This window comes from Chaetomium strumarium, assembly GCF_033439665.1.
Source record: "Chaetomium strumarium strain CBS 333.67 chromosome Unknown B0T15scaffold_2, whole genome shotgun sequence".
NCBI lineage: Eukaryota > Fungi > Ascomycota > Sordariomycetes > Sordariales > Chaetomiaceae > Chaetomium > Chaetomium strumarium.
The window spans coordinates 2367964-2393592 of NW_026944430.1; the positions used below are offsets into that span (position 1 = coordinate 2367964).

At 57.2% G+C, this 25629-nt stretch overlaps 15 protein-coding genes and 1 non-coding gene across 16 annotated transcripts; 11 read left to right on the plus strand and 5 right to left on the minus strand.

Annotated features, from left to right (window-relative positions):
- The first annotated feature begins 179 nt into the window (after positions 1-179).
- Positions 180-1278, plus strand: B0T15DRAFT_107817 (formyl transferase). The gene is made up of 3 exons (XM_062861450.1): positions 180-734; positions 796-1147; positions 1249-1278. Exons 1-2 carry the CDS (start codon positions 326-328, stop codon positions 1065-1067), a joined length of 681 nt encoding a protein of 226 aa, XP_062724207.1. The 5' UTR covers positions 180-325; the 3' UTR covers positions 1068-1147; positions 1249-1278.
- A 191-nt stretch (positions 1279-1469) lies between these two features.
- B0T15DRAFT_500250 (uncharacterized protein) lies at positions 1470-3460 on the plus strand. The gene is made up of 2 exons (XM_062867364.1): positions 1470-2978; positions 3032-3460. The coding sequence occupies exons 1-2, from the start codon at positions 1571-1573 to the stop codon at positions 3130-3132; spliced, it is 1509 nt and encodes a 502-aa protein (XP_062724208.1). The 5' UTR covers positions 1470-1570; the 3' UTR covers positions 3133-3460.
- A 243-nt stretch (positions 3461-3703) lies between these two features.
- On the plus strand, positions 3704-5117 carry B0T15DRAFT_500251 (uncharacterized protein). Its single transcript, XM_062867365.1, has one exon. It carries the CDS (start codon positions 3915-3917, stop codon positions 4962-4964), a length of 1050 nt encoding a protein of 349 aa, XP_062724209.1. The 5' UTR covers positions 3704-3914; the 3' UTR covers positions 4965-5117.
- Positions 5118-5202: 85 nt separating this feature from the next.
- B0T15DRAFT_491018 (uncharacterized protein) lies at positions 5203-5508 on the minus strand (the record flags this gene model as incomplete). The annotated part of the gene is made up of 1 exon (XM_062866739.1): positions 5203-5508. The coding sequence occupies one exon, from the start codon at positions 5506-5508 to the stop codon at positions 5203-5205; it is 306 nt and encodes a 101-aa protein (XP_062724210.1).
- Positions 5509-6692: 1184 nt separating this feature from the next.
- Positions 6693-8561, minus strand: B0T15DRAFT_107876 (glycoside hydrolase family 64 protein). The gene is made up of 2 exons (XM_062861451.1): positions 8393-8561; positions 6693-8295 (listed from the first exon to the last, which is right to left on the minus strand). The coding sequence occupies exon 2, from the start codon at positions 8261-8263 to the stop codon at positions 7022-7024; it is 1242 nt and encodes a 413-aa protein (XP_062724211.1). The 5' UTR covers positions 8264-8295; positions 8393-8561; the 3' UTR covers positions 6693-7021.
- A 434-nt stretch (positions 8562-8995) lies between these two features.
- B0T15DRAFT_t50 lies at positions 8996-9084 on the plus strand. The gene has a single exon. It is a non-coding gene; the product is annotated as a tRNA-Tyr (tRNA).
- A 456-nt stretch (positions 9085-9540) lies between these two features.
- On the minus strand, positions 9541-11092 carry B0T15DRAFT_107897 (phosphoesterase family-domain-containing protein). Its single transcript, XM_062861454.1, has 5 exons — positions 10564-11092; positions 10432-10502; positions 10164-10375; positions 9972-10102; positions 9541-9906 (listed from the first exon to the last, which is right to left on the minus strand). The coding sequence occupies exons 1-5, from the start codon at positions 10769-10771 to the stop codon at positions 9599-9601; spliced, it is 930 nt and encodes a 309-aa protein (XP_062724212.1). The 5' UTR covers positions 10772-11092; the 3' UTR covers positions 9541-9598.
- Positions 11093-11867: 775 nt separating this feature from the next.
- Positions 11868-12253, plus strand: B0T15DRAFT_508901 (uncharacterized protein; the record flags this gene model as incomplete). Its single annotated transcript, XM_062867755.1, has 3 exons — positions 11868-11906; positions 11940-12076; positions 12118-12253. 3 exons carry the CDS (start codon positions 11868-11870, stop codon positions 12251-12253), a joined length of 312 nt encoding a protein of 103 aa, XP_062724213.1.
- A 637-nt stretch (positions 12254-12890) lies between these two features.
- B0T15DRAFT_491021 (uncharacterized protein) lies at positions 12891-13667 on the plus strand (the record flags this gene model as incomplete). Its single annotated transcript, XM_062866740.1, has 1 exon — positions 12891-13667. The coding sequence occupies one exon, from the start codon at positions 12891-12893 to the stop codon at positions 13665-13667; it is 777 nt and encodes a 258-aa protein (XP_062724214.1).
- Positions 13668-14663: 996 nt separating this feature from the next.
- Positions 14664-15815, plus strand: B0T15DRAFT_392805 (uncharacterized protein; the record flags this gene model as incomplete). The annotated part of the gene is made up of 2 exons (XM_062864660.1): positions 14664-14918; positions 14952-15815. 2 exons carry the CDS (start codon positions 14664-14666, stop codon positions 15813-15815), a joined length of 1119 nt encoding a protein of 372 aa, XP_062724215.1.
- Positions 15816-15899: 84 nt separating this feature from the next.
- On the plus strand, positions 15900-16263 carry B0T15DRAFT_107893 (uncharacterized protein). The gene has a single exon (XM_062861453.1). The coding sequence runs from the start codon at positions 15985-15987 to the stop codon at positions 16216-16218; it is 234 nt and encodes a 77-aa protein (XP_062724216.1). The 5' UTR covers positions 15900-15984; the 3' UTR covers positions 16219-16263.
- B0T15DRAFT_550502 (uncharacterized protein) lies at positions 16264-17028 on the plus strand (the record flags this gene model as incomplete). Its single annotated transcript, XM_062870252.1, has 1 exon — positions 16264-17028. The coding sequence occupies exon 1, from the start codon at positions 16342-16344 to the stop codon at positions 17026-17028; it is 687 nt and encodes a 228-aa protein (XP_062724217.1). The 5' UTR covers positions 16264-16341.
- Positions 16856-18196, plus strand: B0T15DRAFT_107891 (uncharacterized protein). Its single transcript, XM_062861452.1, has one exon. It carries the CDS (start codon positions 17032-17034, stop codon positions 17854-17856), a length of 825 nt encoding a protein of 274 aa, XP_062724218.1. The 5' UTR covers positions 16856-17031; the 3' UTR covers positions 17857-18196.
- Positions 18197-18813: 617 nt separating this feature from the next.
- B0T15DRAFT_107983 (uncharacterized protein) lies at positions 18814-20594 on the plus strand. Its single transcript, XM_062861455.1, has 2 exons — positions 18814-20063; positions 20131-20594. The coding sequence occupies exons 1-2, from the start codon at positions 18994-18996 to the stop codon at positions 20525-20527; spliced, it is 1467 nt and encodes a 488-aa protein (XP_062724219.1). The 5' UTR covers positions 18814-18993; the 3' UTR covers positions 20528-20594.
- Positions 20595-22424, minus strand: B0T15DRAFT_107996 (cytochrome P450). Its single transcript, XM_062861457.1, has 2 exons — positions 22001-22424; positions 20595-21925 (listed from the first exon to the last, which is right to left on the minus strand). Exons 1-2 carry the CDS (start codon positions 22306-22308, stop codon positions 20662-20664), a joined length of 1572 nt encoding a protein of 523 aa, XP_062724220.1. The 5' UTR covers positions 22309-22424; the 3' UTR covers positions 20595-20661.
- A 661-nt stretch (positions 22425-23085) lies between these two features.
- B0T15DRAFT_491027 (uncharacterized protein) lies at positions 23086-25365 on the minus strand (the record flags this gene model as incomplete). The annotated part of the gene is made up of 1 exon (XM_062866741.1): positions 23086-25365. The coding sequence occupies one exon, from the start codon at positions 25363-25365 to the stop codon at positions 23086-23088; it is 2280 nt and encodes a 759-aa protein (XP_062724221.1).
- Positions 25366-25629: the final 264 nt, after the last annotated feature.

Below are 25629 nucleotides of genomic sequence, written 5' to 3' on the forward strand. Positions count from 1 at the left end.
TGCAGGACCCTGCAAAACATTTGGGAAAACATCGTTGGAGCTGTTTCCGACGTAAAAGGAACACTATGGTAGACCCTAACCCTGACTTCACACAACCCGAAAAGCTTTGAACATTTTTTCAAGCTTCGGATACGCAGCAGCAAATTGGCGCATGGTGAAGGGGCCGAAACCGGGATAGATTCGCGAAACCCGATCACACGAGTCTGACAGGCGCCGGGGAAAACGACTTTGATTGAGTGAAGGCATTGTGTCACAGCACCACGCACAAATTTCAGGCCACCTCACACTCTACCACGGGCCTCCTGTTCTGACGCACGGCGACATCATGGCGGAACCTTGTCGCATCGTCGTCATGGCCAGCGGTAACGGCTCAAACTTCCAAGCCCTCATCGACGCCATCGCCGCCGGTCGCATTCCCGATTCAAAGATCGTGCGGCTCTTTGTGAACCGGGCTAAGGCTTATGCCACGACCCGGGCAGATGTTGCTGGCATTGCGTGGGAGTACTTCAACCTGATCTCGCACGGCTTCCAAGCCAAGGGGGAAAAAGATCCAGAGAAGGTGCAAGAGGCACGGGATAAGTATGATGCAGCCCTTGCAGAAAAGCTGGTAAACGGCGACTTCAAGCCCGACCTTGTGGTCCTTGCCGGCTGGATGTACGTCTTCGGCAAGCACTTCCTCGACCCGATTGATGCCGCGGGCATCAAGATTATCAATCTACATCCGGCACTGCCAGGTACTGCTTCTTTGCCCCTTAGCCGCGTGATGCTCGACTCTCACGGCTAACGAGCACCAAGGGAAATACGACGGAGCCAATGCAATCGAGCGGGCCTTCGAAGATTTCAAAGCGGGCAAGCTTGAGAACAACAAGACAGGCATTATGGTCCATTATGTCATTGACAAGGTCGACAGGGGCGAGCCGATTCTCGTCAGGGAGATTGAATGCCGTGATGGAGAGGACTTGGATCAGCTCGAGGAAAGAATACATTCTCACGAGCACGAACTGATAGTGGAGGCCACAGCATTGGTGGCTAGAGAGGTCCTTGCGCGGAGGAGTATCAGACCATGAATGGAATAGAACTACCACCAATACGTCCCTCCAACGTCTGGGAGTTAAACGGCGTGGAATGTTCAGTTTGGGTGCATGAGGTTCGTCTTGTCTTGGTGAACACTGCAGCCTGAGCCCAAGTTCCATGTGCACCAATATCAAGCCACCCACTCGGGCTAATAGTTCCATTTCCATGTCGCAGAAAGCTTGAGCCCGCTCACTTTATCCGACGATCCGTCCAATGCGTATTAATTGCAACTTTGATGGGAATGCTTGGAACAGCTCGAGGTCAGATCGTACGGGTCCACCACTGAGCTTTGCCTGCCTGCCTGCCTAACACGGTGCAGCTGATTGGTTGGCTGTAGGCAGCTACAGACCAAAGAAACTCTAACCTGCCTGGTATATCTCTCATAATAAAGCCGAACGAGGGGAGAGGTGCAATACTTCAACATTGGTCCCTTCTGCTCTCCTGCCCAGAACCGCTCCTAGTTGTCGGAACGAACACTAGTCTTTCTACCACCACCATGACCGACACAACCATGGAAGACGCTCACGCAACAATGACTGCGATGGACCCCCAACTCAGCTCCCCACTGGTCCAGATGCCACTTGAGGTCCTCGTCCGGATCACTTATTTCATCTCCACGACCGATCTCGGAAACGTGCGACTAAGCTGCAAAGCACTCGAGCAGGCGCTCTTCACCTTTTTCTCGCACGAGTTCTTCCGCAAGAAGCAGTTCATGGTCACCAGCCACAGCCTGCAAGCGCTGGTCAATATCTCGAAACATCCAACCCTCTCTCCTACTCTTAGGCATGTCATCATCGGCGCCGACCGCCCGGTTTCCTCCGCCAGGGCCAATGTAGACCGCACCAAATTCGAAGAGGACAGCGCCCGGCTGAGGCTTGCCACGGCGGACCACGAGAGCTTGTTTACCACAGGGGCACTGCGAGACATGCTTGCAGAAGCATTCGCCAATTTGGCGAACCTTGAGACCGTCGACATCCGTGACTTCGACGCTCCTAGCCGCAATCGCGATGGGCTGGGCACGCCGTGGAGAAGCTACGGGTCCGCCAGGCTTCAGGCGTTGATACCTGCTGGCTGGCCCATGCACGGTCCGCGGATGTCCCAGGACCCTTACATCACTGAGCTCTTCAGCGCCGTTATTGCCGCCCTCGCTGTTGCTCAAGCGCGACCGAAAAGCGTCGAAGTGCTCATCAGGAACCCGCGATACTCAAATCCATGGGGCCTCCAAGACAACGCATTCTACATCCCCCCGCGCCTGGAAGAAGCCACGGCGGCGCTTTTGTCGAGCCTGCAGTCGCTTCACTTGTCACTGGTCGTGGCGGATAATACCGTTAGGCCCTTTATGTACCAGAAGTTTCTATCGCTCGCATCCAACCTCACTTGGCTTCGTTTGAACTTCAGAGGTTTCCAGGAAGAAGTACGGAAAGTTTTCTCCTGGCTGGCGCTGAGAGAGACGGAAAAGCCGCCGATGTCTTTTGACCTTGACCCTATCCGGTTTCAACGGCTAGAGCGGTTTGACCTCGGGCAGGTCACAATCGAAGCCGACGTCTTGCTCAAGTTGGTTGTTAAATTCTCCCCCAGTCTAAGGTATTTGTACCTGCGGACGGTAACCCTCTGGGATCCTGAGGATCCGAGTCAGCTACTCAGGAAGATCACCCCTTGGACGGGGTTTCTGTCCGCGCTTTCTAGGCTGCCAGATCTAAAACTCCGACAGGTCTGTCTTAGTGGGATAAAGCATGGGTGCTCGATGCGCATCATCGGCGGTCGATTCAACGGCCACGTAAGGTTTCAGGATCCCAACGCGTCTGGGCTCGTGAACGACTGGATGTGCTCGACAGACCTTACCACGCTGGACAAGGCCGTTGCACAGACGATTGCGGCTATGATTCCGGAGTTTCCACCGGATGGTATGTATGCGTGCATGTCCCCTAAGAATGCTTTGGCTGACTCCTTATATCAGACCGTTCGCAAGACGAGGAGGAGCAGGACGAGGATGAGGATGATGAGGACGATGAGAATGAGGATGAGGAAGGGGAAGACGGTGGAAGCGAGGAGGAATAGAACGGAGAAGGGGTGGCTTAATCTCTGGCGTCAGTTTTACAACGTCACCTAACGCCTTGATCTTTCCTTGGGTCCTGAATATTGGAGATATGGACACCATTCCGGGTCCACGACTCGTGCAAACAGTGCCTAACGCTGAACCAAGAGGTTCCAACAGCTGGTTCAAGAGCTGTTGCAGCATATATCGATGCTTGAGGTTCAATTGGGCCAAGACAGGACCATTACGTGTAAAATTGTATAAGTGCGATGGGATGTCAACTTCATGCGAGGCATCAATCCCTGCTTTGAGGCAGCATATGAAGGGAGGTACTCACTCCGAGCTCAAGAGTTGGCTTGCCGTGCCCCAAGGATGTCCATCAAGGATTCAGGTACATCATGCCCCTAGCCCGGATATATGCCAGGTGCTATTACAGTACACAGAGCCAACATGGACATAGCGGACATAAGTTCTACAGTAGTGGAGGACAATTGTTGGTACGATGGCCAAGGATAAGAATGATCGTCGGTCTTGGCCAGCATCAATCTGGACCGTCAGTAAGCCGGTGGATTTGTCAGCAGTCACGGTATCTCCGTCCCGGCTTCATTAAGGATCAGTAGGGCGCCCTTTCTTCCCAAGTAAAGAACAAACAATATGGTCGTCCATTGTTTCACACACAACGCTTTTACCTACATACTTCAGCCCTCCACTCCCAAAACACCTCCAAGGGGAGAGAGAACCAGAGACACTTCCAACACTACTACTCAGTCCTACACGACATTCGCACATATGCCATCCTGAAAAAATGTCCTCACCAGCACAGCAGTCAGTGCTAGTCATCGGCGCCGGCGAGCTCGGCTCCGCCATCCTGCGCGCCCTGGCCACACACCCGCTGCACAGCCCGCAACACACCCGCCTCTCCGTCCTCCGCCGCGCCGAAAGCATCGCCAAGCTTTCACCACCACCACCACATTCTTCTTCTGACTCTTCTTCTTCTTCTTCTTCTTCTTCTTCTCCTTCTCCCCCTACCACCATCATCACCACCACAGACAACGGCGTGCGCGTGGCCCTCGAAGCAGGCGACTTCGTGTCGGCGCCCGTGTCCGAGCTGGCCGCGACGTTCGCACGATACGACGTGGTCATCCAGGCGGCCGGGTTTGGCGCGCCGCGGGGCACGCTGCTGCGCGTGGCCGAGGCGGCCGTCGCCGCGGGCGTGGCGCGCTTCTTCCCCTGGCAGTTCGGCGTCGATTACGATGCCGTGATGGCGGCGGAGGGGAGCGGGAGCGGGAGCGAGAGCGGGCAGAAGGAGCTCTTTGGGGAGATGCTGGCTGTGCGGAGGCTGCTGAGGGGTCAGAGCCGGACCAGGTGGACTGTTGTCTCGACGGGGCTGTTTATGAGCTTTTTGTTTCTGAAGGGGTTCGGTGTGGTTGATTTCGATTTCGGGGGGGAGAGGGTGTTGCGGGCGCTCGGGGGGTGGGAGAATCGCGTGACGGTTACGGAGGTGGAGGGGATTGGGAGGATGGTGGCCGATATTGTGTACTCGCCTGGAGACACTGAGAGCAAGGTCGTGTATATTGCGGGTGATACCGTATCGTATGGGGATATTGCGGATATCATGGAGTGGGTCTACGGCAAAGGGTTCAGGAGGGAGGTGTGGGATATGGAGTATTTGAAGAGGAGGCTGGAAGAAGAACCGGGAAATGTTATGCTGCGGTACCAGAACGTGTTTGGGGCGGGTGTTGGCATATCCTGGGAGATGGAGGGGACACTGAATGCCCAGCGAGGGATTAGGCTGATGAACTTAAGGGAGTATGTGGAGGAGAACAAGGATCGACTGGCTGACGAGACAAATTGAGTGAGTGCCTGAAGGGGGCGGAACTGAGAACTCAGGGGTAGAACATCGGTCACAGGGTCACCACAACCAACACTGTTCCTCTAAAGAATTTCCTTGTCCAACACTAGTACCTATGTACAACATAGATCCATCAAAGAAGCGAATGAATGAACACTGTCTCGACCAAGCTTCGCCAATCCCTTCTTCGACGCTCCGAGCCATGCATGCCCCTGGCTGCAAGCAAAGAGAGCACCTTACTCTAGTAGACCTTGTAGCTGCGGATCTTGCGGGCCGTCATCTTGTAGTCGCCGCCGTCGTTGCGGTAGCTCAGGCCGTCGCAGTTCTTGTTGACGTAGAGCTCGAAGGTGCCCGGGTCGGTGTGCCAGTCGGTCTTGGGGCTGAACTTGGCGCGGTTGACGTTGAGCACGGGGGTGAAGTCGATGTTCTTGCAGCCGCTGTCCGCCGTGCCGTGCATGGTGGCCTTGCGTCCGTCCTTGCTCCAAAGCTCGAGCTTCCAGGCGGAGACGAGGGGAGTCAGGGCGACGAGGAAGAGGGTGGCCTTCATCTTTTGTTGATTTGGATTTGGATGGGGGGTGCTCTGAAGCGTGTTAGTGGGTCAGTTGGAGCAGACAGAAGTAGGGATCGAGACGAGCTGTGGAGGACTGACTGCTGATGCTTTCCACGGGAGGAGTGTTTAAGATGACTTTCTGCTGTTGGATTCGATGGTGTTTGTGTGCTGTGATGCTCCTTTCCAACCCGAGGGCATTGGACTCCTTTAAATATCTCTTCATTCCTGGGTAGACCTGACTGCACGTCCTGACCGCGGACGTGACCTCGCCGAAGAATTAGGAGATCAACAGTCAGCCCGGACGATCTCTGCAGTTTCCTGTTCCATCTTACCTGCGGCATCTCAACCTAGGCTCATGGACTGTGAGCATCCAAATCGCAAGGTCCGCAGTGTAGTTGCTGTAAGCCATGTTCTTCATCATGCGTCCGCATTTAGGACAGCCTGTGCAACCCAAGGCCGGTATGGGTGCGGGAACCCCTGATCGGAGGCTTCTACTGTCGTAGAACCTCACTTGGGCTCCTGGATTCTGTGTGATTGTGGGGTTCTCGGGAAGAATGTGGGCACAACGTGCCTGGCATGCCATCGTGCAGCGCAGGCTGCACGCCTGCAAGGCCAGCCTGAGGCGAGAGTAAGCAATTCTTGAACCAGCCGTTCAGCTGAAGGCTTACACTCTGGGAGTGGTTTGTGCCGCCATCAAGCATAGGTGCAACCCTTTCGTCCGCAATGCAACCACGGCAGCCCCAACCGCACCATGCTCAGCCGCAGCTTTTGGCCAAGTGAGGCGCTGAGCATCTCGGGGAAGCTGTTCCTCCGTCCTACTCGGTGAATGGGGACTCGATTGGACCTTGGGCATCTGATCATGCAAGGGACCAGATAGCTCACAGACTCGGCACTACTAATCCTCGATCTCCATATTGAGCCAGCAAATCAGATATGCCAGCTCGTCCATCAGGCATGGAGCGCCAAGTCACAAGCGTATGCGGTATGTAGGGTCTGACACTTGGCAGGTATTGTTGGTCCGGTCAGACACTGCATGCTAAAGCCGTATCATTCTGAAGCCCGATGTTGAAGGCGTTGATGACCACGAGATCCCATATTCATGGCATATCTGAAGAACGGATGTTCAGGAATGGAACCAAAATAGACTGGTTATAATTGGTATCACCAAAATCAGGATCTCCCACTGCAGCTATGTTCGGTCTGTAACTGGGCCGCAACTTTGCTCGGTTGTGGCTCTGATTGGGACATCCGGGGATGCTGACAGCTTGGCAAGCAGCATAATGTTGCTTGAGTGTATCGCAACTCTCTTGGAAAAACAACATTGGCCCATCGATCGAGGGCCTTACTGCGGAGAAGGCGTATTTCTGTTTTGGGATGCTATCATCAACTTCGATCTTCAACAAGCAGCGCTCGTCCAGGATACCTCCTAAGTTCCAACACATGTATCCGTGGCTAACTGCCAGAACTCCTTAAAATTTTCCATCATCCGCATGATCCTCTGTTCACCGGTTTACCCGACAGCAACAACCAACACCTTGGGGTCGCCCGCATTGACTTTCCCGCTCTGATCCTCGCCCCCGTCGGGCTGCACATCATCATACGCAAAGGCGTATCCCTTGCCGTCGATATTATGCATATGGACAATCCTGGCATAGTGGTTCATCGGATCGCACCTGTAAAACGTCTCCGGGTGTGAGGGATGTTCGGCCACATCGACAATACAGCCCCTCTGAAAAGCCGCCGCAAGTCGCGGGATTATTGCGTTGCGTTTCGGGGAGGGCCCCGTCGTGAAGGGCCCGCTGTTGCAGCCCAGTATGTCCGACGTCGTGGGTCGACCGAAGGGCTCCCCTCCGATGACCAAGTCGTTGGAGCCGCTCGGTACGCTCCCTTCTAGAATGCCCGGTGCAGCTTGGGTGTTGATGCGCAATACCGCTCTCTGCTGGTGGGCTTGTGTCTCTGGTTCCGGGCCGCGGTCGAGAAGGGGGAGCCGAAATCTATGATGCCGCCTCTCCGGCTTCTGAGGTTGATTGTGATGTGCATGTTGCTGGCGATACTTCCTCCATGCCGCCTCGACGAGCGGCTCGAAGTAGCCCGCGAAGCTCGCCCCAACAGCATTGCCATGCGTCGGACTCAGTGCACGTAGCGGCTTCTCATGCCCCGGGCGCTGCACGACAAGCTTATCCCACGGGCGTCCGTCCTGGGCAGCCTGCGCTCGCAGGGAGGCGCACACCAAGCCCAGGCCGTTCGCCGGCATGCCCCGGACCTGCTGCACGCCACCTCCCCGTGTGTGCAGTGTCAGGGCAATGGGCATGCGGGGAACAAAGTCGACGTAGGTGATGTTGGCAAAGATCTGGTCGTTGTTGAGGGTGAACTCGCAAAAGGCGAAGTCGACGTCGGCGTTGGGATCGCTCGGGTTGAGCACAGACGGCTCGACCAGGGCCGCGCCCCCGCCCGGTCCCCCTGGATTTCGGAGGAAGGTGAGTTTGTTCCCGGCGCTGAACCAGATGCGCCCGCCGGCCATTTGCGGGATAGTGACGGCGACCGTGGTGCGAGGCGTCAGTGGGATCGCGCAGTCCTCAGTGAGCGGTTGCAGGATCCGGCCCGGAGGAGGCGATTCGGGGAAGTAAAGCCCCTTGCCATCTGATTTGAGAAAGACACGGGTCATATTGTGCTGAATGGCCAGCCCCGTGATGAAGGCATAGACATTTGCTGTTGATCGGTTGACCAGTTGGATATCCAGAGAGGCAGGCATTGTGTTGTGGTGGTCCTGTGGGTGATTTGAATCTGTTGTAGCGGGGGATGGATCATGAATCAGATTATCAGAAGCCTGGAGCTTGCTGGGAGATGGCTGCGCGGTGCCGTGAAGGCTCCAATAACGCACTTAGCAGTTTTCAATAGTACACTAGTACAAACAATTGAAGTCGATAATTTCAGGTGTTCAGCTGTGTGGTGATGTGCTGACGTCGAGGGGCACCAAGGTTGACTCAACCTTGATTTGAGGTTACCACCAAAACTGAGCGGGGCCAACCAAAACTGCGAATTGCCTTGTTCATCAAGAAAGTGATGGGAATCGAAAATGCGGCTTCGTGTGGCTCACGCTTGCTTAAGAGTGTAGTAGTATAGATGCCGTTTTCGTAATCTCTACCTCGTAATGACTTTTCTTCATGTTTGTTGCGTTCGTCACAGGGGCCCACTAATCTCCGGGGACTAGGGACTCGAGATTTGAAGCCGACTGTACGAAACATTCATGGGATGTTAGTTGGGGGGAGCGGATGGAGTTGTAGAGCATTGAGGATCGCCATGAACGTGTCTACTCAAATGGGTGGAGGCCTACGTCTATCACCTCAAAATCCTGCGTTTACCAGATGCCGGGAGGAGTCCTGCTGTCCTGACTTGACTCACTTGAGACAAGTTGAGAGGGAGGCATCATCTGTGCTCGCTTGCTGCTCCTCATAGGCTGTGCCGAGATGCAGCGAGCATCAATCCCCTTGTGGTGTAGTTGGCTATCACGTTCGGCTGTAAATGACGTTTATTGATACCGAAAGGTCACCGGCTCGATTCCGGTCGAGGGGACATCTTTTTTCTCATTTTTTGCTGTTTGAAGCCGCGAGCGCTGTGTGCGGCCGGCGGGGAAGCACGGGCTGAAAAGTTGCCGAAGATCCGAAATTCCACTTTCGTCAACCCGCCCCCCCCCCTTCGTGCCCCCGCAACTCATGAACAAAATCGTGCAATCGTCGTCGATTGATCGTTGTAACGGATCTTGTCAAGGGCATGTGCATTGCCCAAGCCTTGACTTGTCATCGATGACTAGTACAATACACGGGCCCCCTTATTCAGCGACCGTGACGTTTGCTCTCCGTTTCCGGCATTGGAGAACCCGGAGTCCCGGACAAGCAGAAGGAAGGAGCTTGGTCATCAACATCGTTCAAAACCCACGCCAATGACTGCCTAGGTTTCGGGAATTCCACCGATCTGTGCAAGATCCCGTCACAGCAGCAACCTCCTTAGGCTCCTCCCGGAGCAGCCGAGCTCCCATCCAGCCAACGTCGGACCTCGACTTCCTGACTACCGCTGATCATGTACCACGTCAGAAGAAGGCGCTAGCGCCCACATCATGCTGGCCCAGGCTGCCCAGGTTCCAGTTCAGCTCGACCGTCTTGGTCAAGCTGTAGTGGTCGTACCGCGTGCTATTGGTCGTGCCGACCTTGGCGCTTGGGATGGCGCTGCCCAGCAGGACGGCGTAGATCTGGTTGGTGCCGACTGTACTGCCCTCGTCGAAGGTGAGGATGACCAGGGTGCGGTCGATGTTGAACTTGGGATTCGACAGCAAGGGCGTGAGCCAGTTCCGCGCCCACCGGCCTGCTACTGTGACGGACGAATCGTGGCCGTCGTTTGCTGTGCCAAGTGGGTTAGCTAGTCGGAACGAACCCTTGGTAGTGGCTGCTACAACGGCAACTTACTCATGTTCGGAGTGATGAACATCCACTGTGGGAGGGTGTTTGCCGCGAGGTCCCTATCGAACATGGTGAAGTTCTTGCACCTCGCGAGCCGATTCGTGTTGGAGGTGACCGAGTCGAAACTCATCAGCGGACTTGGCCGAGATTAGTGGACTGGGTTCGGAACTCATTGAGCAAAGTGGCAAGCATTCTCACTTGTGCTTCCGGACATAGTCGTTCTTCCCGGTCCGCTGGTTGACCCAGTTTCCCTCAAAGCCAGAGTAAGGCATGTCCTCCTGATAGAGACCCCAACTCACGCCCTTGGGTTCCAACAAATCTACGATTGTCTCCGTGGTGGAGCCAATACTGCGGAAGCCATCATCAGTAACGCCGAAGGTGTTCGCACCAACTGCAGCGACATAGTTCGGCTAACGTGGGAACATTAGGACTATGCTCTTGATCCTCATGTTTTGGCTGGACTTGCTTGGGAAGGATGGGTGATTGCGAAGTAGTTTGTCAAACTAATGCCTTGGGTTGCCAGGAAGCCGAGGTTCGCTGGGCAGGGTCAATATGGGTCACCATGCCCGGTGTCAACGGCGCTGCAGTGTGTACTCACGGTCCGCAATAGCCTTGCTGTAGTCGACGTTCTCCAGGAAGATCTGGACAAACCGCTCAAACTTGTTCCCTGCAACGTTGCTCGTTGGGGACAGCGTCAGTGCCGTAGCGGCTGCCTTAGCCACGGCCGAGACAGCGGTGCTGGTGTACTGCGTCTGGGCAGCCGCACCGCCAAGCAGACCCAAGAGGGAAAGATGGAGCAAAGCCATACTTTGAGGTTTAGTGGTGAACGAGGCAGCTATGTCAGAGCAAAGGACAGGTGAGGATTGGACCAGGGGTTTGCGACGTCCTGATCACGGCGATGAGACTCGAGGGATTGTGCTGCAAGATGTCTATATACCTAGTAGCATGTAGGTAGGAAGTGGCCCTGTCGGAGGTGGTCTCCACGTCTATCTCGAGTCAGGGGGAGCATCTGGCGCGGAGACATAGACTTCCTCACATCAACACGTGCTTGGCAACACCCCGCTCGACCCTGGGCTTGTGGCCTCGAACACTCGAACAGACCGCCATGTGGGTTTACCCCACGTCTAACTAACACTGCCAGTACCTTTAGCCATTTTTGACGCGGAATAGTGATACGACCTGCCTCATAAATCCATGTCACCGCGCCAATCGTGTTTTCCGGCCCGCCCCGACCCGACTACCGAATCCTGATCCGACTATTAAAACCTGCCGGAACGGGCACATGCACCGCCGTCGTTACACTTCAAGAGCCCACCTGTGCTGGCCGCTGGCTTCAACTTCAACTGAGACGTTGAACTAAGCCTCTAGTCATGCAACAAGCTTTTCAAGCTAGGTTGATGGTTGTATCGGAGCGGAAGCTAAGACTGAAGCATTGACCGAAGACGGAAATAAGGCTCTGAGTTGTAGGGAAAGCAGGACTATTGCAATACCGTGGACCACCAAGTGAGTTTACCTACCTTACACGGCCACAAAAGCGGCCTCCGGGGCCCCCGGTTACCTTCAGTCTGGCAGTTGTTGGTATTCAATTTCCCACGTCGCACGTGTATCATCCGGCTTGGGGATTGGCCGTCCCGTTTCCGTAGATCCCCGATCGGGACCCATGTTTTGCCGTGAGCTTCGTCCTCCACAGTCACCTAACGGGCCGGGAGTTAGGTACCACTCACGTGGGCTGCTTCCGTGGCCCTACTGCTGTTCCTCCCGTTTGCCACTGAGGAACCATGAATGGCAGAGACACTCCCCTTCAGGGACATGCAAACCCCCAGCCCCGGTTTTGGGGCAAAAGGCATGAGCTTCGGCTTCAGACATAACCTTGACCTCTAGGAGGCCGAGCCTCTGCTATTGATGGCGATTGAGCGGGTCTGGACCTTCTGGGATACCGAAGTAAGTGAATCCCAGGCCTCCGGTTCCCAACAGGAGGTGACTATGTGGCTGACATCGTTGTGGGTCGTCTACGGCGCTGGCTTGAGCGAGAAGCTCCTTGACGACTTCATCAGGAAGCACAATGTGCGGGATGGAGTCTTTAGTGAGGTTTCCCATGTGTGTTTGGGACCGTGAGTTCCTATTGCTGATGGCTAGGATTGATGCCGTCCAGGCAGAATATTCGGCCTTTGAAACCTGTCGCGAGAGAGACAGATGGCCTGATCGAGACCGTCAGGAAATTGGGAATAGCCTATGTGGCCTATAGCCTGCTAGGCCGCGGCTGGCTCGTCAACAGTTGCGATCCCTAGTCTCCCGGAGGCTTTGCGTCTGGTGACTCCCGAGGAATTTGCAAGTGCCAACGTCTCACGCCTCTTGCCCGCTTTCTATCGGGTAGCCATACATACGGACTAATAACCTCTTCCACTTATAGAATACTAACCCCTAAGTTTCAAGGCAACAATTTCCAGAACAACGACGCGTCGTGGAACGAGTCAAAACGCTCGCTGCGAACAAGGATCGTACAATACCACGGCTCAAATCGCGCTCGCCTAGGTCGCTGCTCAGGGATGATTGCCATACCAGGCATTGTACAACCAAGGCAACCAGGTGGGAAGAGAACTGGGTATTGAATCTAGAGGTATCAGCTCGACTGATGAAAAGAAACAGATGAGCAGGCTTATTGATTCCGCCAAGCCTGAATGTACTGGATGAGCCCAAACGTTACAGTCTTCGGCATTCTTCGCACTCAGACATTCCGCCGGCTTACACAGTATGAGTCCACCGTGATCGCCGCCGGTTCTCGTATTTTCCGCGATTTCCCGGTCCCAACTGGTCTGTGCCCCACCCATCGTTCTGTGAATAGCTTCATAGCTCATCGATAAATTCAAGACCATGTCCTCACTACATTTCTGCCCTTCCGTCGCATAACTACAATATTCTCCCAGTATGGTACCCAACACCCGCCTCTCTTCTCTTACCTCGAAATGGGCAATTGGGTTGGTCGTCTTGCCACTGGTCATCCCGGCCACCTACCTGCTCTACCTCGATCGCGCAGTCTCAAAACAGTTCAAGACGGCAACTGGCATCCGGAACCGGAGGAAAGCCACCAGAGCCCTCCCAGCTGAGATATCCAGACCGAAGTCCTTGCCCCCAGAAGTTGACTCGGATGACTCGGAATGGGTCCTCGCCTGCGAGCGTGTCGTCTCGATGCCCGTACGACCGCGCTGCCTGCTGTACGGCGAGCCGAAGACAGAAGTGTCGGGCATCTTGACGACGTACATCCGCGCAAGCATGACCGCCTTCAGCTGGACACCGCAGGCGTTTATCCTGTGGGCATCAGCCGGTGATAGTGCGGCGAGGGAGACATTCCGTGCGCAGTTCATCCGGAACCTGGAGTTCCGCCACGGCGACCGAGTGAACGGGTTTTGGCGCGTCATATATCGCGGGACTGCAGCGATGCATGGCGATTGTGGTGAGCGTCTGGAAATGGCGCTGGATCCCCCGACCAATTATCGAGGCCCGGTCGTCAGGGGCTTGATTGTGGCTGCGGTGGAGGAGCAGAGTGACGGGAGCATCGTGGTTGTCAATGAGACGTGGATGTGGAGGAAGCAGAGTGAAAGTCCGCTGTTGTTAGAACGTGGTGTCGGTCAATGGCTGCACGTTCTGTTGTCCGAGTGGCTTGTGATGAAGGGTGTGAGAGCTGTGGTGGAGAGGTCAAAATAAGCAGTGGGATGCAGGGGTACTCCTACAAGGAGACGCGGGTTGGCAACTTGGCATGGGCGGATCGACCGATCAACAAGGCATTTTGTGGAAGCGAACCCTAGAAGCAGCTCGGTGATCCTTCCAACCTACCTTAACACCGGCTAACGACTCGGAAGCAGAGTGACACATCGACAAGGAAAGATATACCCATAGCTACTACCTAAGGGAGTATTCAGAATCAGATGAAAGCTTCAAATGCAGATCCCTACAAGCCTGGGAGACTGCAGTGAGTGACAGCACCACCCAAAGCGACTGAAGTTACCGTACTTGCCCAGTGGTATCATACTTGTATATCGCCATACATCGTGCAACATTGTGCAGATTACGGTGCAAATACAGTACATTCCTCACCAGCTGTTCAGTCCGTCAACATCCATCCTCCGTCTCTTCTCATCAATTCCATGCCCAACGAAAAACAACGACCCGCCTCAAAGTAGTAGGTGGTACTTGGTGCGTTGCACTGAAAGGCTTCAGCGGCCAGAGAGCACGGAATGACCCATGCGCGAAATTGAGCTATGCCAACTCCCGCAAGTTAAGCGAGGACAGGCTGAGCTGCGCATCCTCGTCGGGAAATTGATCACCGGGCGAGATGCGCCTCTGCTCCCGATGTCGCCGACGATGAGATCCCGGGGCCCAATGATCTTCGCCCCCCGCACATTGAATCGCGAACCGCGGCAGTAATGGCACCCTCTCTCACGCCTCCATTGGTTTGGCGTTCTGCCGCTTGCGCGGGGGCGTGAGGATGATGGACGAGGGGAGAAAGTTGAAATCTCAGATGCGATGAGAATCTCTGAGAATTTTGCCGTCGCGCTGATAATGTTGGAAGCGCACGGCAAAGCTCCCGCTCATGTCCGCTCAGGAACTCAGGAACCTTCTTGCATGTCCTGGGAGTCACAGACGCAGTTCCAGCATCCCTGAGGCGTGACTGCGAGGACCCGAGTCACCTGACGACGCAAGATGGCATCCCTTGTCCAGTCTCTCCTGCGCCTGGTGGGCTATCAGCCACGCCAACCAAGCGCCCGCGCGGACGAAGAACGGGCGACGGGCGCGTACTCGGCGACGGGGTCGTCAACATTACCACCGAGCCACTTCAACATGACAAGCCCTCGCGTTGCGGGCGATGACGCCCTGACGCTCTTCCGCTTGATGCTAGGCATCGCGACGCCTCCCCACCTGGGTTTCACCGAATCGCCCTTCCGGCCTGCGCAGAACGTTGGTCTCTACGAGCGCGTAGTGCACTCGGAGCAGAAGGCGAAAGACAGCTACAAGGTCTTCTCGGCCGTCATCAACGCGTGCTACTTCCTGCAGATCATCGTTGCCGCGGCCCTGACGGCCCTCGGGGCGGCCAACGCCAACAACAAGGCCATCACGGCGTTCGGCGCCATCAACACCATCATCGCCGGCTTCCTCACCTACCTCAAGGGCTCAGGTTACCCCGCGCGGCTCAAGTACTACGCCAGCGAGTGGAAGAAGGTCCGCGAGTTCATCGAGCACCGGGAGCGCGACTTCTCTCTCGAGGGCTGCACCCTGGACGTGTACGAGGTAGTCAACGCCGTCCGGGAGATGTATGACGACACGAAGCGCGAGATCGAGATGAACACGCCGGACAGCTACAACTCCAAGACCAGCATGCGGTTCGATGGCGTGGATACGTCCAAGGCCGAGGCCATCGCGGGCAAACTGCGCGGCCTGCTGGGGACGCAGGCGAGTTCGGTGGCCGCCGGCGTGGAGACTAAGGCGGGTGGCGTGGCAGGCAAGCTGCGGGGACTGGACGAGGCGGTGCACAAGCTGAAGAACCACATGGGCTCCGTGTCCGAGGGCGTCGAGTCCAAGGCGGTTGATGTGGTGACCCAACTGCGCAGCCTGGAAGACACGCTGGAGAAGGTGAAGTCGCACGTCGAAAAGACGGCGCGGGACGGACATGACATCGCGCACCGCACCGTGCAGGACGCCGCGCACGCCATTCAGGACGAGGAAAAGCGGGCGTTGGCCGAGGTACGCGGTCTGGGAAAGGCGGTCGCCAGGGAAGTGGAGGAACACAAGCCACGCCCGCCGGGGGAGGTCTCGATTAGCATATCGCATCGGGACGGCAACGACCAACACGTGTGAGCGCGATGGTGGGCCCACGAGGTGACGGAAGAGAAAGGGAAGGAACGGAACGAGCAGAGACACTTTACCTCCGTCGGCGGGTTTACCGTCATGAATTGGTATTCAGGATTTCAGATTCCCTCCGTTTTGTATGTTCAAGAGGTTGGAGGCGTAGTTTCGCAACGCCTGTATGCACCTCAAGCTACTAGTAGTACTACTTTCCAATGGGCATGTTGGCCAAAGTGATGCAGAAATCGACGAGAGCCTGGATGGAAGGTGCTTTGCTGTGTCAGTGGGCACCTTCCTTCAAGCCCTGCAGCGCAAACAGGGTGGGAGCTTCCTCAACATCACGGTACCTAGCTGCCATCCTCTCTTTCTCAAACAGGTAGGGTCCCCGGCAGACTCTGCTGGTCATGGTGAATGATACATAATCGATTACAATCCACGAAGACCAACACACCTGCTGACTGCTGAGGACGACCATCCATATCCAGCGATTTGGAATTCATATCCCTTACGACCACCATACGCAAATAACGCAATAGTCATGTCCGGTCATGCCTCCCCGCCGCAGGGAGACCCCGGCAACGCTAGGAACTCCGACGCAGCGGCTCTGGATTATGCGCTTCCCTTTCTTGAGGCCGCGCGACATCTCATGCAGCATCTTGACCCCGTTGAAGTCAGAACACAGGCTACCGGCGTGATGATTCCCGGCTGCAGCTCTGCGAAGCTGCAAAACGTCATAAACTTCTTGTTGTCGTTCCTGAAACACCCAGGAGCCCAACTCGCGGCCCTGCACGAGAGATATGTGTACCATCCCCCTGGCGCCGGTGCACGTGCCTTTGGCGACGATGCCATCGTGTCGCTTCTGCGCCAGATGGTGCATGACGAGTACCTGGCCTATGAGAATTCCGCCCAGGTTGCATTACAACAGCGGGCTCAATACCCCCCCTTGGCCCCCGCCCCTAGCGCCAGGCCCATTATCGTCCACGTCGAAATACAGCCCGACAGGTTGCTGCACTGCGGCGGACTCGTCGTCCTATGCTTCGCTTTCGCAGTCGCCCACGCTATACACCGCCATGCGCAACGGCTTCATTGGTTCACTCTGGTATCCGTCGAGTTAGATATCATCGACAGATTCGACACCGCAGTCGGGGATCAACAGAAGTTACAGAATCGCCTCGACCACAGTAAACTCGTCGAGTTCCTCTCGGCCCGGTCCGGCATCGCCTAGGATATGAAAAGTCGGCTGGAATTCTTCAGACACCCGCACATGCCCATGTTGATCCGATACCTGGCATCCCGTCGCACGGCCCTCGGCAGCCAACTCTCGCCACAGCACGGCACGCTTGGTCTGAGCGCCACATGCCAGGTGGGAAGGTGTCAGAAGCTCGACACGCCCGGGGCATACACCCAATACCGTGAGCTACTGTCCGACGGGTCGGTGTTGTCGTCGTCGGCTGCCACGGGGTTGACGGCAGGCCGCACAAACGCCTTTGAAATCATCACCAACTGCCCCGACCACGGACCACAGGTGCTACAAGTCGGCGATCCGGACAACATGGCCTGGACCGAGCGCCTCGTGGCCAGCGGCCCTGTACGCACGCTGCTGCAGAGCATGCTGAACCTAACCGACTTCGGGTCGCGCCACGTGCTCATCACGGGCGCCGACCGCGCCGGTCTGTACCACGAGACCACGCTGCTCCGGCCACTGGCCGAGTGGTCGGCCACGGCGATGGGTAGTTTGATGGACAAAGTGCGCGGGAGGATGCCGCATATTCTGTATGCGCCGCTGGTGACGGACTGGAGCGGGGCTAGGCTGTGCTTCTGGGCGACCGCGGCGTCGCCCTGGTCAACCTCGCACTGGGCCAGTAGCTATCGCGTGATGGTAGACATGTTTGGGGAGGGCATGTTGGGCAGGCTTTTCGACGAGGTGCTGCGCTGGGTCGGGGATTCGAAGATGATGTTTCGCTCCTATTCGACGCTGTATCTACAGCATATTCTGGAAGGACGGGATTGGCTGGTGGGGTACTTGGTTGCGGAGTCAGGACAAAGGCAATAATAGGGGATAGGATGGGCTCATGCCGTTAGGTCAGGTACGGCTTCTTCTTCTTCTTCTTCTTCTTATTATTATTAGCGCCGTGTTGGGTGACTGGTTGTTGGGGGGTTGTTGGTATTGATTCAGAGAAGGACTTTAGTTAGCGTCAATAGAATAGCAGGTTGATAACAGGTAGATACGGGTACAGGTTTCAACCAACCATCATCCTTCCTTGGTCGGATTATCAGCGGAAGTGACGGAAGTCGGCTCAGGCTAGCATGCGGTCTATCTGCTTTTCCAATTTACGGAGGTGCGTTCCACGGCATATTGGATGACAATGTCATCCGCTCAGTATGATGAATCGATCCACGGTACTGTGTCAAGACTCCAACGGTGGGCTTGCATATATCTCTCCAACTCGGTGCTACCCTGGTTGCTTCCCTAGGCTCTCTAGAGACAACCTCTCTGCGTTGTTCAGAATGCCGATCACAGCCTGCACATCCTCAGGGTCCCGGGCCGTATACGATCCTGCACGACAAATTCTCAAAGGTATATCCAGATCTCGAAGGCGAGGCCCAAGGGGTATATGATATCTTATGTCACCAAACGAACGAGGGCTCAGAGCCCTCGGCCTTGCTGTCCGCTTTGCGTGCCAAGCCAGTCTGCCAACTCGCAGACGATGCATGCTACAACACTCCAGGGTTGGCGCCCAATCCTTTAACACGTTCGGTAATACTATGAGGAAATACCATCGCTTGGGCCGAGCAGGTAAGCTTACCGTGCAGGGAGGTGTAGTGTAGGTGAAATAAGATGGGGACGCCATGATTGTCTCAAAGCAGTTGTGACCCTACCTAAAACATGGTGGGATATCAACCAATGTTCCCGCATGACCCGGCCTCTAAGAGGTGCTGTCTCCAACCACCACGCAAAACGATGTTACCTCAACGTGTCAACGAGGCTCAGACCATAAGCCCCAGGCGTCCCCTCCTCGGCCCTCACTTCTTTTCGGCAACTTGCCTGCGTCAGAGTCGAAGTCTCTCTTGGATATTTCACCTTGTTTAGGTTGGCTAGAGTACAAATTACAAACCTGGGAGCTTTAGTCTTTGCGATACTCTGCCGATTGCCTTCCGCAAAAAAAAGTCAATTCTGGAATCCCAGGAGATGCGCAGCGAAGTCTTCCACCTGCACCCCGCCGGGTGGGAGCAGGACCCCGAGGATGAATACTTCAAGCTCTCGACGCTGGACTATTGCGTGGCCATGGTGTACAACGGCTTCGGTCTCTTCTTCAAGCTGACCGACGCGGAGAAGCCCAGGACGATCCCCGTGCTCAAGCGCGGGCTCGAGATCACGCTGAGCCAGTGCCGGCAGCTGTGCGGCTTCATCGAGCCGCACCCGGACGGCGGAGGAGGGCTGTGCTTCCACAAGAAGCGGGACAGCACCGTCGAGTTCCATGTGCAGTGGCTCGACGGGCCCGAGGACGAGGGGAAGTACCCGTCGTTCGACGACCTCGAGAAGCGCCATTTCACGTCGCAGGCACTGGGCAGCATCGACACGTGGTCGGTGGCGCCCATGACGTACGGCGAGAAGCCCGAGGCGCATCCGTCGAGCCGGCCCAAGGTGGCCGCCTTCAAGGCGACCTTCATCCGCGGCGGGATGGTGTTTGTGATGCACCACCACCACTACGCGAACGACGTGATGGGCTGGGCGGGAGAGCTGCACCAGCTGGCCGAGAACTGCGCGGCCCTCTGGAAGTCGCCCGAGAGCCCGGACCTGCCGGCCTGGGACCCGGCGTGCCTGGACCTGTCGCGGGTGACGGTGCCGGACCCGCCCGAGGACCAGCGCGTCGACGGCCCGCCCGCGCCGCTGCGCCATCCCGACCACAGACCCAACCAGTGGCTGCTGTTCCACATGCGCAAGAGCAAGGCCGCGGCGCTGAAGGCGCTGGCCAGCCCCGCAGACGGGAGCTACTGGATCTCGACGTACGATGCGTGCATGGCCCTGATCTGGCGCACGACCACCAAGCACCGCGCGAGGCTGTTCAAGTATGATCCGAAGCAGCCGCTGCTCTGGGGCGAGGCGGTGGACATGCGGAAGCGCTTCCGCGACCCGCCCGTGCCGCCTCGCATCCAGGGGAACGTGGTGATGGTGGCGCTGGGCCCACAGACTCCGTCGTTGCCGCAGCTGACGGCGGAGGAGGTCATCTCGGAGGCGCCGCTGGCTAAGCTGGCTTGGTAAGTTACTTGTACATTACCATAGAAAAAAAACAAGAAAAAAGAAAAATAACCTTCTTCTCCCCAGGTACATCCGCCAACTCACCAACACCGCCACGCAAGAAACCATGGCCGCCACACTCCACGCCATCGCGCCGGTCCGGAACAAGACCGACCTCTTCCTGCGCATCGACTCGTTCCCGCCCCTGAGCAGCTTCACGACCGACTGGCGGGACGCGCGGCCGTGCGACGCCGACTTTGGCTTTGCCAAGCCGTACGGCTTCCGCTTTCCCTTCGACACGGTCACACCTGGCCTGACCGTCGTGTACCCGGCGCGCACGACCGGGGCGCCCGCGGGGGAGGACGAGGGCAACGAGTTCCTCGTGGGGTTTGAGAAGGAGCTGGTTGCAGGGTTGTTGGCGGATGAGGAGTGGGGGAGGTGGTTTGAGTTTAGGGGGGTGGATTCTGAGGATAAAGCGCCGTGAGGGTGTCGGGTGCAGATGAGCTTGGGGGGGAAAGGAGGAGTAAAGTAAAGCGGAGAGTTGTAGAATTTGCCCTAGGATTGCTGAATAGACACACACACAATAAAGCCTGCGTACCTAGCTACCCGACACAACCATCACCCCCTCCCCCCCTTCCTCCTGCGCAACGCAATCTCCAACCCCAACGGCTTCCTCAGAAACCCCTCCCTTGTCTCCATATAATCCTGCCGCAGCGCCACCTCGTAGCGCCGCGCCCACGTGGCCGCAATGAGCTTCATCTCCATCTCGGCCACGTTCCGCCCCACACAAGCGCGCGGGCCGTAGCTGAACGGGATGAAGGCGTTCTTTTGTCGCGGTGTCAGGCTGCCGGCCAGCCACCGCTCCGGCCGGAACTCGTCCGCGTCCGGGCCCCAGATCTCCCGCGAGTGGTGGATCGAGTAGGTCGGCACGCTGAGCACCGTGCCCGGCGGGAAGTAGTAACCCCTGATCCAGACGCCGCCGCCGTCGCCGTCGTTAGGGACCTGCCGCGGCAGGCCGATGCCCGACGTCGAGTGCACGCGGAGCGTCTCGTTGACCACCGCCGACAGGTACGGCAGGTCGCGCACCATCTCGAAGGTCGGCACGTCCACGTCGGCGGGGATGGCGGCGTCCAGCTCGGCCTGGAGCTTGGCCATGACCCCCTCGGTGCGCACCGCGTGGAAGAGCAGCGCGCACGACGAGTTGGACGTCGTGTCGCTTCCCGCGATGAGCTGCGTCAGCGCCTCGGCCGTGAGCTCCTGCCGGCCCAGCGGCTGACCCTTGTCGTCGCGGCCTTCCATCAGCCGCTGGAGCAGGTCCTTGCGGTGCGTCGGCGGCGGGTTCTCGAGCCGCGCCTTGACCCGCGCGATGGCGATGCCCGCCAGCTTCTCGACCGCGTGCAGGCCCTTGGTGAAGAAGGGGTCCGGGAGGTACTTGGCGAACGGCTTGAGCTCGGGGAGCGTGCCGAGCGTGGCCGACACCTCGCCGCGGCGGTTGAGGATCTCGATGGCCGGCGCGTAGATGGGCGCGCTCTCCGGCGACGCGCGCACCTCGGCCATGTCGGCGCCGGCCGAGAGCATGCCGAACGGCGCGCCGAACGCGAGGTCGCCGATGACGTCGAAGGCCAGGTAGTTGAACCAGTGCAGGCAGTCCAGGTGCGCCGCGCCATCGCCATCGCCGTCGCCGTCGTTGGTCGACCGGTAGATCAGACTGTCCAGCTGCCGCACAAAGAGCTCGAGGTTGCTGTGGATGTACGGCTCGAACTGGGCGACCGACTTGACCGAGAAGGTGTGCGACACGATCTTGCGCTTGCGCGTGTGCTCGGCCCGGTCTCGAGTATTGAAGAGGCCTCGCTGTATGCTGACAAAGGCGTCGTAGAAGGACCTGCGCAGCAAAAATGTTCAGCTTGGGGCTGTGCACAGGCACCGGTACACCGATTGATGATGGTTCTCTACCTACGACTTCAAGAAGCCGTTGCCGTGGCCGTAGATGGTCTGGATGGCCTGGTCATCGCATATGCTGACGTGGTTGGGCTGGATTCGCACGACCGGACCTAGCCGCTTGTGCACTTGGTCGACAGTGTCGTATCTGTGGCCGCCGCGGCAGACCAGCAGCAGCCACCAGTTGGTGAACTGGGCCGGGAACGGCGCGGGGATCCGTCGGAGGTGTCGATATGTCACCAAGTACGGATACACATAGTAGACGACCGCGGCTACCAGCAGGGCGGTCGGTGCCCACGGCGAGAGGACGAAGCTGACGATCGCCATGTTGGGACAGATGAGACCACTCGCAAAGGTCGGGATAGGAAGGGCTACAGGCCACTGCAACCTATTTTATATCAACCAGCGGACACCACCGCTTCGGTCTCCATCACATGTGCGTTCCGGCGATCACCTGTGACATCCGAGCCCCGACCTGAGTGTTACCAAGGTGTGGAGGGCCTGAGTAAGGAAAGAACTGCCCAGCCTCCGTTCGGCATAAGCAATCGGGCGGTCTGTGATGCGCCACGGCCCCGGATTTGGCAGGGTTGCCAGGGGCAGGTCTAGCTGCTTGGCCCGCCGAGTTGTGCCCCGAAAGTGCGGGGAGATGGAGCCTCCCACATCCCGGCTCGCTGACCCGGCATTGGGGGGCGCCCGTTGTAGGGAGAGCACCATTGCAGGGTAGACGTGGTTGAGCCTGACGTCAGGTTCGCGCTTCTCGCGACTCCGAGTCTGTCAGGTTGTGCCGGTACCAGAGTTCGGGAGAGTTGATGCGCAAGCGCACCGGCCGCAGAAGAGGAGGATGGGCGCGATAGGGCGCGAGGCTTGCTCTTTTGCAAGATGGCTAGTCATGCGTGCAGTAGCGTGCTGTCATATAAATGTACTAGTATGTACGGGTGTATACAGAGCAAGCAAACATGATGTGTTGGGACTTAAGACGCCGATGCCCATGCTTTGAACCGACACAGGTTTACATCACACGGGTACAAGTACTAATAAATAAACCATAGCTTGTGCATCCATGAAGGCAATTGCACATGCTCTCGTGAATCCTGCCGAGAACGGTTATCGGAGCATGTAGGACAAATCCGGCAGGTTCGAGATGATCCGTTGTGCCATCTCATCGTGTTGCTCCTGAGTGTTACTGCTTTCATTTGATGAGGGGTTGGAAGATGTGGGAGCCGAAAGCTCCACGGGGTCGGGGACGACGATGCTCGGCTCGACATGTGGAGCCGTGGTCTTGGGAACGGACTCAAATACCGACAAATCAGCAGCCGCCCAGCCATTGTCTGGAATAGGTCCGCTTGATGGTTTATCATCGACAGCAACGTTGTTCTGTTCGTCAGATGCGATTGGAACAGCTGGAGTAGCGAGGCGTTGGATTGTTGAACCATTCGCGGAGAATCGAGGGACAACAGGCGACGATACCATCTCGCCCCATTCGTCGTCGTCGTCGTCGTCGTCGTCGTCATCGCCGCCGCTGTCGTCCTCGGCAGCGCCGGTTTCGTTGCTCCCTGGTGGTGGGGCGAGGGGACGGTCCACAACCGCACCATCGACCGATTGCTTGGAAAGCGGAGTAGGACCTGGTAGCGAAAAGGGCTTGGGCCGTGACACCGGCGGGTTCAGTGAGGGAGCAAATGTGTTTGGTGGCATACTCGTGGGGCGTGGTGGCTTCGTGGACTCGGGCGAACCGCTGCTCCACCCGAATGAAGCGACAACTGGCCCGTCACTCCCTGACGGGCGATGTGTTGGGCCTTGTGGTAGCTGCTCAGCCGTCGCAACGGGCACTGGCGGACGAAGAGGGCCAGGGGTCTGAAAAGATTGGAGGGATGAAGCTCGCGAGTGCGACTTTCTCCGCCCGAACACTGCTTCCAGGGCAACCGGTTCTGCGGAAGAGTCCCAACCAAACATGTTCTTCTGTATCTTGGCGATTCCGCCACCGAGAGCAACGCGTCCTGCAATAGAATCTTCCTCCATCCACCGGCGCACAATCTTGATCGTTTCATCATGAACTGTCGAAGTCGGCCAAGCTACCCGCCTGTAGCTCTCGTCGTCTCCGGAGTTGTGCCTTCGGGATGACCCCAACCGAGAGATGCGATACCAGGTTTTGCGTTCTGATATTGTGGTAAAGCTGTCGCTGATGACACGGTCCGGTAGCTCGTAGTCAACCCTGGTATCGCGGGTTGACGGTACTGACATGGACGGAAACAGCTTTTCGGCCAAGTCTAGATCAGCACGGAAGTCCAAGGGACCAAACTTGACAATGGGTGATGCCGCTCTTATTGGAACGTCTGGTGCTGGGAGCTGCATCTCCATGGATCTGTTGACCATACCCGGTGTATCCCCGATCGTCTCAGTCACTTCCAGGTCAGGGACCAACGATGTCTCGTTTCCGTCTGCATCCTCGAAGTCCCCGAAGTCAGCGGCGGCGTCTGAATCATCCGCTCCCTCGCTCAGCTGACTTCTGCTACGGCGTTCCGGGATGGAAAGACGCTCTTCACTCATTGCCCTAGCCAGGCCATCAAATTTGACAACCAGTTCTTGGACTTTCCCAGATGTCTTTCTCGATACTGGTCGCCGTGTCCCGGGTTCTTCGTCAATAGAAGTGATTGGTGAGTCCTGTCGCTCGTCTTCGTGGTCTGTGTTGTCGTTCGACTGCGTTGATGACTGGTAATCATGATTTTGGGCTGTGCACTCAACAGTGGACCGCACATGGTCGCCGGACGCCGTCGATACACCTGTGTGTGCCGTATCGTCTGCAACCGCCTCAGAGCCCCTGACGACCGTCTCCTCCCTCGTTTCATTCGGATTTAGCTCGTCTGCCATGCTTTTATGTGTTTCTGAAGCATCCATCGCCAACGAGACGGTGGGCAATGCTATTGGAGAGGGCGCGTCGACAATGAGGCGAGGGGTGGATCTCCCATCATTGGAACCTCTTCGCGATGAGAACCCGCTCGCCCACGGGTCCGGAGAGGGCTGCCGAAGCGAGGCGCCGTTGACCGGTCTCGGAGTCGCGACATTCTCGGGCCACGCGATCGGGCTGGCTTTCCCCAAGGCTTCCTCTCGAGGAGTGCTCGAGAGATTGGGACTTGAGGATCCCCACCCCCCGCCCCCGCCCCATACGGTATGTGCCGGAGACATCTCGGACGCTGTCGCCCATTCTCCGAATCCGGTATCGTCACCTCCCCATGGCGATTGTTCCGGAACGGCCGGTATTCGCGGCGAGCTCGACGCGGAAAGGAAGGCGCGCGGCGGAGGAGCAATGTCGAGCCCGGCGGGCGATGCGGGCTTCTTGTCCCCGTCTGAATCTGTTGAGGCCCATGGTGAACCCCACGGATCGTCCATAATGTTTCGCGACGATGATCATATTGTGGACCGGAGCTTCCGCGCAAAGCTGAGCATCGTTCGGCGAGCGGGAGACAGCGGGGGTGAATCCGCAAAGGGGGTTGCTATACTCGTAGTCGTCTTAGTGTGTAGGTTGCACAAAAATAACAACCTCCGTTGGTAAGGCAGAGGGCGCAGATGACGTTCGCTTAAAGTTGCAAAGGATCAATGCGGCGAACGATTTGGAGAGTCGCCAATGCCGTGGCCCCTGCATACGGAGAGCCC